The sequence below is a fragment of the Python bivittatus genome, unplaced genomic scaffold (genome assembly GCF_059951505.1).
Source record: "Python bivittatus isolate LINGU-HERP-01145 unplaced genomic scaffold, Pbiv_v1 ctg000020_np1212, whole genome shotgun sequence".
In the NCBI taxonomy this organism is placed as follows: domain Eukaryota; kingdom Metazoa; phylum Chordata; class Lepidosauria; order Squamata; family Pythonidae; genus Python; species Python bivittatus.
In genome coordinates, this window is record NW_028277030.1 from 96,383,127 (window position 1) to 96,398,348 (window position 15,222).

The 15,222-nt window shown below is 36.5% G+C and overlaps 1 protein-coding gene across 4 annotated transcripts in view; it reads right to left on the reverse strand.

The window, feature by feature from the left end:
- The window catches only part of HEATR5B (HEAT repeat containing 5B), a 58,041-nt gene that overhangs the window by 40,146 nt on the left and 2,673 nt on the right, over positions 1-15,222 (reverse strand). For all 4 annotated transcript variants that reach the window (XM_088144645.1, XM_088144635.1, XM_088144638.1 and 1 more), the window contains exons 3-12: positions 14,618-14,829; positions 13,909-14,017; positions 11,788-11,937; positions 10,383-10,554; positions 9,946-10,103; positions 8,831-9,080; positions 3,389-3,544; positions 2,205-2,455; positions 1,277-1,388; positions 341-493 (exon numbers count right to left, since the gene is read on the reverse strand). In XM_088144645.1, the coding sequence (XP_088000771.1) occupies positions 341-493; positions 1,277-1,388; positions 2,205-2,455; positions 3,389-3,544; positions 8,831-9,080; positions 9,946-10,103; positions 10,383-10,554; positions 11,788-11,937; positions 13,909-14,017; positions 14,618-14,829 (1,723 nt within the window). The remainder of the gene's footprint in view (positions 1-340; positions 494-1,276; positions 1,389-2,204; positions 2,456-3,388; positions 3,545-8,830; positions 9,081-9,945; positions 10,104-10,382; positions 10,555-11,787; positions 11,938-13,908; positions 14,018-14,617; positions 14,830-15,222) is intronic.

A 15,222-nucleotide genomic window follows, 5' to 3' on the forward strand; every position in this document is an offset into this window, starting at 1 on the left:
ATATTGTGTGCAATTATATTTCTAACCTGTTAAAAAAAATAAAAACATCCTATCCTATTCCTATCCACGTTTATATATTTGCCAATTCCAAATATGCATATGAGTGAATATGATCCGGCTGCATGTTCTCCAAATACATTCTTCATATTTTTCATTTCAGTGCACACAGACGACGGACCAGTTTTTCCTCCACTTTGTCATAAGCAATCAAAATCTAAAGATTACTCAGAATAGAGTTCTCAGTCTCTTTGATTCTAGCTCATTACTTTAATCATAAGTATGGGGGTAAGGCCGACTGAAATAGTACTGGACGAGTCTACTATAGCTTTGAGATTCTTACCGCAGAGAGCTCCTGCACGTCCTTCCAGTGTTACTTGCCATGTAAAGGAATCTCCACGAGCTTTTTCAGCTTCTAATTCCTTTAGAGAACGCGGAAACACATTTCGCCATAGTAATAACATTTTAGGAAGATGGTAGCGGACAACTGAAGGACCTACCAGAGAGAGAAATTATACTGGAGTTTAATAAATCTCTGTGAAAGATAAAGCCAAAGAATTCTATACAGGCTTCAATGCCATTTGTACATAACATTTTCAAAAACTGCCTTTATATTTTATATGCCACTTTGACAAATTTTAATTAAAAAAAGACATCCATTAAAATAAATAGCTTGCAGTCTAATGTTAGGAAAATGATTTATCTTACTCCAATAATTGATTTTAAGGTTATAGAAATATTTGTACCTTTATAAATGTACTTATATATTAATAGTATTAATAGCTTGAAATCAATTAAAACTAACTTTAATATTCTGTTACCATTCAAGATGCTAATTACAATTTAATACTTCCTAACTACTGACAAGAATATATTTCTACCCAGGCTTTTAGTTCATAACAAAAGCTGTAGCAGAGTAATATAGCAAAGCAATTCCACTTTCAAAATAATCTGGATTTTGGTAGCAAGAACAGAAACTCATAAGGTCTAGCATCACAGAGATATCAACTATTTTCACCGTTGAAGATGTTTAATTGTTGAAGGCCACTGAAAGGTGTTTAATTCTCTATTCATACAATCTCTCTGAAAGTCCTATAAATAGAACAGATTAGATTTAAAGCACAATTTCCAACCTAATATTTACAATTTAAAGCAAAGAAAACCATGAAACAAAATGTTAACTAAGCATTTCTTCAAGGTTTGGCCACATTAAGAAATGTTGCTGCTAAATGCAAGTCAGGCAGTCTTGTTAAAATAAAAGGAATGTTGACATACAGACCTAATGTCATTAGTGCACCCAGCAAAAGCCACCCAGCCTGGGTTCGCTGTAAGGACAGTCTGCTATTTTGTGCAGCAGTCCGTAAGAGATCCTCAGCAATGCTAACAACCATCTGAAAACAAAGGGAAAATTAACTTAGAAGTGAATTAAAAAGCATCTTAATAAAATTCATAACTTAACAAAGGATACAAAATAAAAGCTTTATTTGATATTAAGGTCATTATTATTCAAATTATTTTTCCTTTAAACAGTGAAATGAAAAAGTCAAGCAAAAGAAGGAACTGTAATATTCAGCAGGGTATGGCTGAGACTCAGGGCAAAAAAACAAAAAGATGAATAAAGAAAACAAACCAAGATGTGGAAAGTGACAATAAGAGAAACACCCTGAAAAAAGAGCAAAAAGGAGGAATTCACCAACATAAAATGGAATTTGCTTCTATTGCTGTGATGCTAAACACTTTTACCCAGGAATAAGCACTACTATGTAGTAGAAAATGAGCATATGAAAGTATGAAACGCATAGAGCAATTTAAGAGGCCCAATTAAAAAGAAGCATCTTAATATCTTACAACTAGGAAGGAGCAATTATAATTTCAAAATGGATGCTTCCTAGTTTTGGAGCAGCATAGGATAAAGCTGTTTTCTGCATGCCTAGCAGAAGACATAACAGTGTTTATAAAAGGGCATTTCCCTTTTGACACAGTGAACGTATCTCAGGTTCACAGCAAGGTATGTGTTCCTTGGTAGCTACAGCTTGTGCTTTTCAGACTTTAAACCTTGAATATAATTGGGAAACTAACATCCAGTAATGCAAATCTTTAAATGCAGCTTCTTTGGAAAGTACCTTTAAACAGCTAACATTATTTTATGACAGCCTTCCTTCTCCACACCAGCATAAACAAAACAATGCAACTATTAATAATCTCACCTTTCCTTTGGCATGAGGGATACCTAGAGAACATTGATGAACTCCACCTAACAAAGCAGCCATTGCAAAACTGTACCCACTAACAGCTTCTGGGGAGGTCTTCAGGTTGTTAAGCCTTTCTGCACACCGGTCCAATAAAGGAGTTAATTGGAAAGGCAGAGCTACAGCCACACAGCGCAAACACCATGCAGCAGCAAGTCGGGCAGCCATACTTGGATGGAGAAGAACTGAAGTAACAGTCTCAAGCAATCCTGAAAACAAACCAAATAAGAGAATATTTTGAGGAAACTGCCAAAGTATTTCTTATTTGTAGTAGATTTTGTCAAAGAAAGAAGTAAATTTTACTCAGTAGCAAAAGATGCAAGGCTATCTATTTTCAGTGTTTTAATTTTTAAAAAACCTTAATAAAGACACCAAGAAGCATTCAACGGCACTCTTTAAATGCCAAATTCAGATTCAATGTCTATAGTCTAATCTGGAAAATAGGCTTTGTCTGCCTTAATGGTCCGTTAGCATGTGAATATTTTTCTTTTTATGTAGGCCTTTGGTTGGACACAATTTTAACAAACCATGCAGATTTCTAATTAATGTATCTATTATGTATTATTCAGATTTCTATGTCCGCCCCTCTCACTACAGCAACTCTGGACATTGAACAAAGCTGAAAATAGAAAATATAATATTAAAAAAAAATTAAAACATGCAATGGCTGACGGTAAAAACCACAAAATCACACCAAATTACCAGGGCTTCACTATGCTTTATATTTTTATTGTTAGACTTTATTGTTTACGCTTCATCTTTTTGATTATGCTGATGTTTCATCTCCGAACAACTGATATTTTAGTATTCTATTGTTTTGATTGCATTGCATTACATTCTTAAATCTGTATCTATTATATCACTTTCACATTATTAACTGCCCTGATGCTTTAGAAAGGTGGGAAACTGAACTTTAAGTAAACAAAACAAACAAAAGTAAATTGGCAATTACCTATTCTGTCCATTTAATCAACTAAACTTCCAATCACTGGGATGCAAACTAGAGAAGACAAAAATGACTTATATTCCCTGGCACTTAAGTTTATATTTCACATCAGAATTGCACTGCATACATAATTATATGGCAGAAATCACTGAGATGCATTCTTAGTGTGTACAGCATGGCAACCTTAATGACTTACCTATAGAAGGCTCCTGTATAAGTGGTGATGCAGTGGCATTCAGGCTTTGAACTAAACTTCCAAGCTCTTGAAGAGCACAAACCATTACATGTTGACTTGCTGCAACTTCTGCTGCTCCTGATTTGTTTTCAACATTAGCATCATTCACAACTGTTTCTGTCAAAGTAAATTGGAAAACAGTGAATAATCCAGCATTCTGCTACACTTAAAACATACTGCTTTGGATTAGGTTCCAAAAAGGTATTTTAGAGTGCACAGGGAAGCAGACATAGGACCAGTCAGTAACTCTTTAAAGAAACCACATCTTTTCCCAGGATCCCCTGGCAGCTGCAGAGATTATATTGCTTTAAAGAGTTGCAGATAGATGTTTAATTTCACTTCTGAACACTCTGAAACCACTTTTCTGCATTATTTCTAACGAGCTACACTGTGACTAAGAAACTAAATTTAAAATCTTTATCTTTACAAAATGATCGTGTTTGCTGTATCAAACTACTATCATGGAACTGAGATTGGTTCAGTACAATAGTTGCCAATCTGTGGTTCAGGAGTCACTAGTAGGCTGCAAGAGTACTGCAGAGGGCACTAGTAAGCTTGCCAAAGTTCACAAGACATTCTCACTTGAAACAAATCAGATATATTTAATTATGGTCAATAATCAGCAAGGTAAAAAACACAGAATCAACAACCAATACAACAAAAACAGCGTAACAGTCATATAAAGCCTAAAAAGTTAAGACTTAAAAATGGAAAAATGGGGGGAAAAAAGTAAGATAGAATAAAACAATATAAAACATAAATAGAATGAAATAAAAATGCAATAAAAGAAAAAATGATGTCATGATGTCATCATTCCAAGATAAGATTATCTTATGCTTTCTTATGGAAATCGTTGCAGATAAAAACTTAGCAACTCTATTGGTGATGGCAGGATTCTGAGTGGCAAGTAGGAAATGAACATCCTCTCCCTCACAAAAGGTCTGAGTTTTTCAGGAGGTAGAGGTTATGTCTGCAATTTGGTATAAAAAGTGCAGCAGAAAAATGCATGCAACAGGGTCTCTGGTTCATTCTGACCAGAACCACAGCATCTGCCAATGAATTACTAGACCTCCCATCTAGTAATATTGAGGGTAAGGCATTGAAATGAACTGGAAAATAGAATAAGTAGTTTGCATGTACAAAAAGTTTCCAAATTGGAACCCACCACTGAAAGTTGGTTGTGTAAAAAACTTCTTGATGGATTTTGGCTTTAGTTCTCTCTAAACCTAGGGGCAACAGAGAGTAGATAGAAAGGCTGTAATAACAAAGGCCACCTGAGATTTTTACTTTTCACTTTGATGAAAAGCCATCAAGGAGAATTGACAGGGCCAGTGGAAAACAGGAATTTAAGCCACTAAGAGAGTTGGCAAACAAGGGCTCTTGTCTCCAGTGGAATCACACGTGTTTCCATGTGGATTAAAGCATTTGAAATGCAGCAAAAACCTAAAGTGAACAATGTCTAAGAGTTTTGAATCATTGTAGACACATACCTGTGCACCATACAGTATTGGGGATATAGTTTTAGCTTTAATAAGCTTGATGGTGGCAAGTATGCCACTGTCCCCTTTAGAATGAAAAAAAAACAAAAACAAAAACAAAAAGCAGGATCACCTTGGTGTTATTGTTAGCTTTGGCAGAAATGGCTCTAATTTGTTCCCACCAAGCTCCAGAAACTTGAAAAATTACATGAAGTTATTTAAAAGCTGGAATTTATGCAACTGATATGGAACAAAAGCTATTTATAGTTGTAGCAACGAAGGTCTTCCTGAGAAAAACATAATTTTGGTCTTAGAGTGATTGACTGTAAGCCATTTCTCCTTACAGAATTCTGCTAGGGCCTGCAGATTTTCTCCTGAGGCCCACCTCGGTAAGCAAAATAATTGCTGTATCATCAGTATATAGCAGTACCACCAAATGCTTGTCACAAAGTTTAGGAGAATGGAATTCCCTTTTTGGTTAAGGCAGCTATCATTGAATTTACATAGATGTTAAACAACAGAAGAACTACAATACAATCTTGTTTTGTTTCTCAATGGATTAAAATGTCCACAGGAAGGTGGCCAGCTCTATCAGCTCTATCACATCTAACTTGGATTTTAATTGACCTAATTAGGAACAGTAGCTGCCAATCAATAGAGTCCGCCCTTGAAATACAACTGAAGGGCAGTTTTAAGTCAATGAAGGCAAATTTTAAGGGTAATATTGTCCAGGTGTATATTTCTTTATTAAAAATTATAAGATGGCACATTGATCTACTATAGATCTGTCCTCCCTAAATGATTGATGTTGCTTGATCACTGGCTAGGAGTTTCTCATGGTCCAGCCAATCCAATAATTTATAATACAAGAAGTGAGCATGTAATTCACCAGGCATAGGCAACTGGACCATATTGCTGAAAAGAGAGACCAAGATAGAGGCCTACCAATTGGCATTTCCCTTCAGTAACTCTGGTGGTCACAGCTGAGGGCATCCCCATCTTTCAGTTGATTATTTAGTTTAAGAATCCCTGAATGGGAGATCAGCCAGGAAAAGATTCTAATCATAGCATCACCTGAAATCTTGTGAAATTTTACTGTTCTTGTTCAGAATGCCACAAGACTTCAGGATCACCAAATTCTTACAAGACTTAATGATCTCACAAGATTTTGACCATATTAAAAATAATGTAATTTATATTAATTTTTATTGAATATTGGAGTCCGTTACTAGCCATGTGGGAGGGGTCGTATGTGCACTGCTGCCCACAGGTACTATCTCTGGCTTACCCAGATGTCTTGAAAAGCTTTTGAAAACAATGTAATGGCCTGCCTAAAGGAAAAGGCTGGAAAGTACAGTTTTTTATACATTAATATATGCTGTTAGCAGTAAATATTAAAACACAGTGTTTCATGGCAAATGTCTAAACTGCAAGAGTGTACTTAGAAATATGTCATTCTTGGTTTTTTTTTAACTATGGAAAGCTATTTTATATTTTAAAAAAATACACCAAAAACTAAAGTTTCACAAACCGAAGAATCATTCTTATTCCTTAACACTTTACCACGTAGAATCAAAATGTCATAGAAAAAAAGCTGCAAACATTATTACTATATAACATCACTAAACAACTATACTAATTACCTATACCTAACCAGAAAATAATTTTTACAGAAAATAATTCCAGTCTTTGGTGGAGTTCAACATCACACAAGAAACAGCCAATTTATACAATAGAACTGCAGGGTTCTTTCCTTCACTCTCAATTTCTTGCACACCCTCAAAAATCTGTTCTAGATGGTTCCTCAAGTTTCCAGGAGGGATTTTGAAGGTATACAATGGGCTGTAGCAAAAGGGAGACTTGGACAACTTCTCTCATCTTTAATTGTACATATTATGCATTCTATTTGAAAATAGTATATATCAAAAGGATGGACACAATAGCTTTAGATCCAAGGACCTATCTGAAGCAAAAATGCTAGTAAAATCCTTCCAAAACCTGTCAATTCCCTTTATTCTTCCAGTCCAAACATTAATGAAAATAAGGCTCATTTCTTTATGCCCGTGGCACTATTATATCTTTACAAGATAGCACTCTGATAGGAAATGTGGCTGTTTAGAGGTTTTATTTTGCAACTCAGTAATCATCTCAGGTCCATTTGGTAGGCAAAATGCAATCAAGTATTACATTTACACACTGTCTCTATTCTTTAGGCACACAATTATTGCAAAGATCTCATTTATATCATGACCACATAAACCAGTGGCATACAGACGTAGCTCAATATATTTGAAAACTAGCACCTCCTTATCCCACTATTAAAAAACAGGACAGTAATAATAAAAACAATACAAACATACAGGTAGTCCTTGATTTAAGACCACAGTTGGGACCAGAATTTCCATCGCTAAGCCATGCAGTCATAAAGTGACATCACATGACCACATCACTTAGTGAACACAATCCCAGCAGTCCTGGTTGCCGTTGTTAACCAAGAATCACAGGTCGTTAAGCGAGTACCCACCCCAATCCAAGCCATTCTGGGCTTGGCCCCTCCCAGCCCCAAGCCTCAGTAAAGTAAGGGACTGCCTCTAACTCCTCCCACCCACCTATCTCCCCCTCAACTCTGCCCTTCTGGCTGCCCTGCACCTTCGCAGGGCAGCAAGCAGCCCCAGAACTGCACAGCTCTAGGGCTGCTTGCCACACCCTGGAAAGCCACAGCCACCCCAGCCCACTCCCAGCTGCAGTTGCCCTTGCCACCCTGCACTCCAAGACCCCTGTTGTCCTGCATTACTCCATCCCAGCTGATCTTTGCCATCTTCTTGCTCCCGCTGCTGAGGCGTGCCCAGCCTGGCTGCTGGACCAGACTGGGCTGGGCTTTGGCTGTAAAAAAAAAAAAAAATGCCAAAAGCAGCCCCAGAGCCATGGCATGCCAAAAAGCCCCTTTGCTAAAAGTGCCTGGAACACAGCACGCCGAAATGCCCCTTTGTGCCACATTCCTGGGTGGAGCTGGGCTTGGCTTTTGCTTTGCACTGGGAAAAAAAAAAGGCCAAAGCCCCCCAGCCCAGCCTGGCAGTCTGGCACAAATAAGAATGCTAGCCAATAGGGAAGGCAAGAAGCAGTTTCGCCCAAAGGGAAAGCACCAGGGTTTGACTCAGGGAGCCACAAGTAGGAAGCTGGAGCATCCAGGGTAGCACGATGGCTGTGAGTCTGAAAAGGAGACAGCAAAGGCAGCGAGGCACTTGTGTTTCAGCCGCAGTGGCTGGGCGCAAAAGACAAAAGGTCAGTGCAGGGAACTGGGAGGGAAGACAGCTGGATGAACAAATGAAGAGAAGAGAAGCTTTACCCAATAGCTCATGAAACAAACTCTGAGCAGGAAGGGGGAAGGAGGGTATTGGTGTGCACGAGTGAGCAAAAGGGGAAGGAAGGCACTGGTGCATGCAAGCAAGCGAAGGGAAAGGAGCGTGCTGCTGTATGCAAGCATGTGCAAGTGAAGAGGGTGCAGTGTGTGTGAGCGAGTAAAGGGGGAAGGAGAACACTGGTGCGTGTGAGCGAGTGAAGGGGGAAGGAGGGCGCTGTGCATGTGAGCAAGCAAAGAAAGGCTGGGGTGGGTGGGGGAGACTTACCTGAGCAATTTGCAACCTCCCCTGCTGGTTTCCCCATTGACTTTGCTTATGGGAAGCTGACAGGGAAGATTACAAATGGCGATTGCATGATCATGGGGAGCTTGGCAACCAATCATAAGTGTGAATGGGTTGCCAAGGGCCTAGATCGCAATCACATGACCGTGGGGGTGCTGCAATGGCCATAACTTCATGGACTGTTGTAAGCCATTTTTTTCCAGCACTGTCGTAACTTTGAACAATCGCTGAACAAATGTTCGTAAGTTGAAGACTACCTGTACACTGAAGTTGTTTTCTCTTACCTACTGCCTTCATCTGTTTATCAATAGCTTGACAAATATCTTTAGCAGCAGCAATCTGTGCCTTCTCTCCCAATAAACTTCCTACTGTTGCTCTGAGGATAAATGAGACACATCTTCGAGAGTAGACAGCTTCTACGTGAGTTTGAGTTGCACGAGGATGAGAAACCAAATCCAGTACGTGTGACAAGAAGGTTGCAAAATTTCGTTCCAGCCACTGACCTCCTAGGGTTGTGACAAAGACAACATAGGCCTGAAAATTTAAAATTATTAAGTTACTTGAGGTTCATGGGATTTTTACTCTGAATTTAAAAGCCTACTTACACTTTTTCCCTTCAGTTCTCCAATATTCCCTATCCTACCCCTTACAATTATGTAATTTTTTGTTTCTGAAGTGAAAATACCAAATCAGGCCCTCTAATATTACAATGACGTAGGCTTATCAAGATCAATATCACCTCATCTATGTTGAGAACTCACCATAGTTTCAGATGGAGCTCTTTAATATCATAATAATGATATTGATACTATGATATTATATAATAATTTCATAGTATATGGCCTCAAAGTCGTTAGAAGACCCAAATGGTGCTACAAGTTTCTTGAACAGGATTGTCAAGAACTCTGAGCGAAAGCCTTTCTTTTAGAAGCTCAACAAACACCTCCACTTACTTACATAGTTTAACCTACTCAGTTGCATACCATATTATAGCTAGGACCTGAAGGATGAGGTCATTCTTGCCTACACCTCCAGCATTCCATGTAGGATTTTGTTCTTTAGCGTAAACAAATAAGTAAATAATGATATTCACTGCCACGTCTTATTGCTACTGAAAAGGCTCCATGTTTCAAAAGAAGCTTATCATATCACTTGCTTTTTCAAGAAACATCCAAATGCCCACTGGGCATATCTGCACCCTTCTCTGAGTCTCATTATATATTTATTTAGCTGGAACTGTAAGAATAACATTGAAAAATAATAAAAAACAATCATTATATGCTAATTAATACACATTAACATCACAAGTTGTTAATTTCGACAACTCTGTGAAAGAGGCTTTTCTTTCCTTTCTCTGGTTGCTGCAAAACTACTTTAAAGCATTTTAAAATAAACATACCTGAGTAACCCCGACTCGCACTTCTCGATTAACAGATCCTCCTACTTTTAACATCTCTCCACCACTTTTTAAGAATCCAGATCCTCCTCGCAGAAAACCAGTGGCCATGAGTTCTAAAACCTCTTCCAATGTAGCTTTTTTTACATTCTGGCGCATCACTTAAACAAATAAACAGAACGTTTTACTCAACAGAATATTTTCAATCAGTTCTTGCTATAATTATAACTGAAATGTTGGAAAGTACTATGTCATGTTAAAGGTACCAATGTCTTTACAGCCATGAAATTAATACAAAATCATCAAAAAACTAAAAATTGTGAAAGTATATATATTTTTATCATTGTTTACACATTATACAATAGTATACATATTCAGCTTATCCATGTGTCTACTGCTGAACAACAAAATAATGATATGAATAATTCAATGGTTAGTACCTGCTGCTTGCTTTGGTATCAGTGCTGTAGCCATAACTGTCCCCAAAAGTTTGGATACTGCAACTCGTACACCATAATTTGAATTTTCCAGAGCCTTAAAACAAAGAGTTGCTACATTTTCTAATTCTGCTGTCCACATAAACACAGCTTCATTTTGAAGTTCTAGTAGACACTACCAAAAACAAAACAAAACAAAAAATCCAAAAACTGTTAATATTTTTAGAATGTTTATCCATTCAGTCTTGGAATTTAGCCATTGCCATCCTTTTTCCTTTTTAAAACAAATTATAACTGGCAAAAGGTAAAGTGGAATCTGTCTTCACTTTGTGAAGATTGCTGGTATATACTGTAGACGAGAATATGTGTAGCTAAGGACTGAATTGTGGAGTCCCTGGGGTTCTCTGAGCTTGGTTCTTTTCTTGCAAACATTTCATTACCCGGCTAGGTAACATCTTCAGTGCTAGAAGGGAGTGGGGTTTGCTCTCTGTTTATATACAGTGGCATGCCCTGCCAGTGTTGGTGGGGGTGTGGGTTTTGCTTTGTTTTATTTTTTCCTTCTGATAGTTCCTTGATTAGGGTATTGTTTACTGCTGATTGTATGTCTGGTGATAATCTTGGGGTTAATCTCTGCTTGTCTGGGTGATGATTGCTGATGAGGTAGCATCTTCATTCTAGCATTGAAGATGTTACCTAGCCAGGTAACAAAATATTTGCAAGAAAACAGCCAAGCTCAGAGAACCCCAGGGACTCCACAGTATATACTGTATATACAAAGATTATAATCGGATTTAGAAGTGGTAAAAGGAAGAGCATTTAAGTTTTTAAATTAAAAAAAAATAAAAAATAAATGTTTTCCCAATAGCTTTCAGTTTTAAAGTCTAGTTTAGTATGGGTTCCATCTCCAGACTCTTTCCAACTTCAAAATCTGCCAAAAAATAAAATTAGCTTTTGCTCCACACCAATAACCCAAAGGGGAAAAACCAGATGCTGAAGAAAGACAGGAAAAAAAAAAACATGTTACTCTAGAAGCATTTTATCCCCAGCAACAGGAAGAATGCTATCCTGCCTTCACTCAGAATTGCAAAATTTATTTATTTGATTTCCATCTCAAGTTTAACACCAAATATCAGAAATAAGACCATGAATGTAAATATTGCTCTGTAGCAAGCTACACACTTTCAGAAACTGATACAGTTAAGCTACTAGCATATCACACTGTATCTTTCCAGAAGAATCTGTAACAGTGGTTATAGCAACAAACAGAGCAGCGTGATTTCAGGGGCAGTTCCCATATCTACACTAAACTGTACAACACAGAAAGCATACTTAGAACACTAGATAAGCTAGAAAATGCTATGAATGATGCAGTAATGTTTCTATCATTTAGACAACTAAACAAACTTACCTTTGCTACTGCACAGCGTACAGCCATAGCTCTGTCTGTCAGGAGAGACCGGGCATTCTTATAAATATCACGGTGGCAAGAAGCTGCTGCACCACCGAGGCCACTTAAGACTTTTTGTAAACTCATTAATATTTCACTCCGTCCCTGTGACTGCAAATTGCCAGAAGACATAAACAGCTTGTATTTTTACAAAATCATGCTTTAACATCCTATTTATTTAAAAGCAGTATATATTATAATGGAAAAATATTCTTGTATCTCTATATAAAGCTTTGAGGTTAAGAAATAGCCATATTAAATGTGGCTAGACAATAATGCACATAATTAAAATTAAATATTAAACAGACTTAAGATACTGAGTTATGGTGGCTATGTTGTTAAAATATGGCATAGAGAAACAAGAGGGAAAGCCTAAGTAGAAAAATATGAAAAATATTATTTAAAGGGAAAAAAAATTAAGGACATAAAACCCCGAAACCACCCAAAATGAGAATGCGGCATGCTCAGTGTCAACAGAATGCCAAATATCTGCTATGAAAAGCAAAAATGAAATGGAGTATCCTGAAAAAAGGCATAGCTAGTCTGATTTCTGAATAGGGATCTTCTACACTACAACTGGATTCACATCACATGTTAAGTTATAGTGTGGCCTGTTTCAAATAAAAAATGATGGATTAATAGAAGCTTAGGAGGAAGAGATGGATTATGATCATCACACTATATAAAAAGATATCAATTACTATGATGCTGAGGAATTCTATTCCAAAATCACAATTTATGTAACTCATATAAATCAACTTGCCAATTCTTTACGAAACTTGTATTATAATCTTTTATTTTATAAACACTTGACACATTTCATGCTTATTAAAAAAGATCATCATTCCTTCAACCATTTCCAAGGATTCTAAAAAATAATCTGCTTCTGCAGATTTTACAAATCTTCTTTTCAAAATTAAACTTTTAAGAAACTATAAGGAACAATTGATAGAGGTGGTGACCCCAATTCACCTCACGAGTTTTCAGTTCTGATGGAAACACTACTTCCCCAATGTATATGAGAACCACTCTTTCCCTGTAGTTCTAGAATATAAATTATTTGGTACAGTACGTTGTATTAAAAGAATTAGTTTTTACATGGTTCAAACCCTCCTACTGTGAGCTGAACACTTAGGCCACTATACTTTATACAGGGCACCTAGTTCTATGAGCTTAACAGCCCTTGTTGTCAAAGGTTTGTAGGAAGATAGAGAGATGGACAATTTATTGTCCTTATTTCAGCCCTCAGACTAGAGAAATAGAGTTATTGTGACACATGCCCTCACGCTAGAGGTTCCATGACTCCACCACTTCAAAGGGGAGATTATTTTAGTAGATATTCCTATGGTTTTACACATTATTTGACCACCAGGAGGCAGTATGTGACTGGTTTCTCCTAACTGGGACTCATGGGGTAATTTCAAACCGCCTTTATTATGAGAAATAGGACAATCGTACATCTACCTACACACAACATAAATTAAGACTGGCTTCACTAATATAGTTTGTTTTCAGCTTAGTGTTAATATATAAAACCAAACACTGTTTTTTAAAAAGAGTGATTTGTGGCTTAGCATTATATGTGAACCAGATAGTTCAATAAACCATAATATAGGATAATGGATGAATCTAGCCAAACAGTGTTTCAGCTCAGCTGTAGTTGGTAGCCTTTTAATAGTGTGAATTATTTTTACAGGAAAATACATTAATTGTGTAAGGAAAGCACCAAGATTCAATGCAACATTTATTTCAAGCAGTAAGTACTATGTTAATTACAAGCCACATTTTGTCGTCATTGAATTTGTCTCTAATTTTTAGCTCATTACAATACTGATAACCTGTTAACTACAAAGATTTTTGTGTTATCTTAACATCAGACAAATTCATTATGCATAAGCTTTCATGAACTACAATCTACTGAAATCCGCAAAAATCTATAACATAAGAATTTTGTTTCTATTTAGGTGCTACAAAATTATTTATTGTCGTGCAACAGGTTAATACGGTTACCCAGACTCTTAATTAAGTAAAGGAATACAGTACAACAATTCAAATATTTTTGTGAACATCGCTTTTACTTACCTCAGCACTTTTCAAAGATTTTAAGAGATTATTAACTGTTTCAGGAAAAGAGCTGCCCAGCATTCTCCCCATTTTCTCATAAAATGCTCCAACACATGCCACTGCAGTACTACAAAAATGAAGATAATTTCTAATTATTTTATAGTAATAGATCCTCTTGAAGAACCTAAGGAGAGACCATGGATGAGAGGCCAACAGGAAATCCCAAGTCTTCAGACTAAACTTTGAAATCAAAAAAGCAACTTGGAAGAAGATGATAGCAAACCATTTCTTCACTGTTGCTTTAAAAAAATGTCTATTTAATCACCAGGAGTCAAACTCAGCTCAAAGGCATCTGTCTTTTAAATGGGAGCATCAAGCCAATATACTTTCAAGCAAGGATGAACATCTTCATATATTGCACAGACTTCAAATTCATATAATCCAAATGTATAATCTGGAGACTGAAATAATTTTACAGATTTACAGATTAGTTTAGTAAGGTAACAAGGAAACAGATGTAAAGTTTCCTAACTCTGACCTCATGGTTTCAAACAATTTTTTTCTTCAGATAAAATGTATCTACCAACAATTGTTGGTAGATACATTTTATCTGAAGAAGAAAAAAACAATCAAATAAAATAGAGTCTTCTTGACTTTACACATTGGATATATTCCCTAACACATTCTGAAGGTTGTGGAATTTTCCTAGTAGGTAACATTTACTTACAGTTTGGTTGATAAATAGGCAGAAGTATCGTCTTTACTCCTGATGATATCATTACATTTATCAAGTGTTTGAAAAACAGTAAAAGTATCTCCAATACTGTATAGAGCAGCAAGATTTTTAGCAAGTAACTTCCTTGTTGGTGGTCCAGGAGAACTGCTGATAAGACCCGTTAGCTGTTCAACAAGCTTTTTTTGTTTTTCTTTTACATCTGTCTGTTAATGAAACAAATGTAAATCTTATTAGTCATGTTCCGTATGGGCATACCTAAACATTTAATTATTTCAGATGTTCACTAGAGGTTTATTTTTATGTCTGCTAAATATGACCATAAAATTAATGATCATGAGTTTAGACAAGAGGATTCATTAAATAAAACTAAAAATACTTGTTTCATTCTCAAGTCCATTTCCATAAATGCCTTTGGCATTTTTTAAAACACTGATGCCATTCAGTTAGAAAGGAAATTATAACTCATGATTTAACAAGCCTTTCATTGCAAATTAATGGTTTAGCAAAAGGAGAAGAAAATTGAAAACCTGAATTAGTGGATTACATTAAGAGTTTCACACCAATCACAGCATTCTTTCAAAGGAGAAGTTATAGAC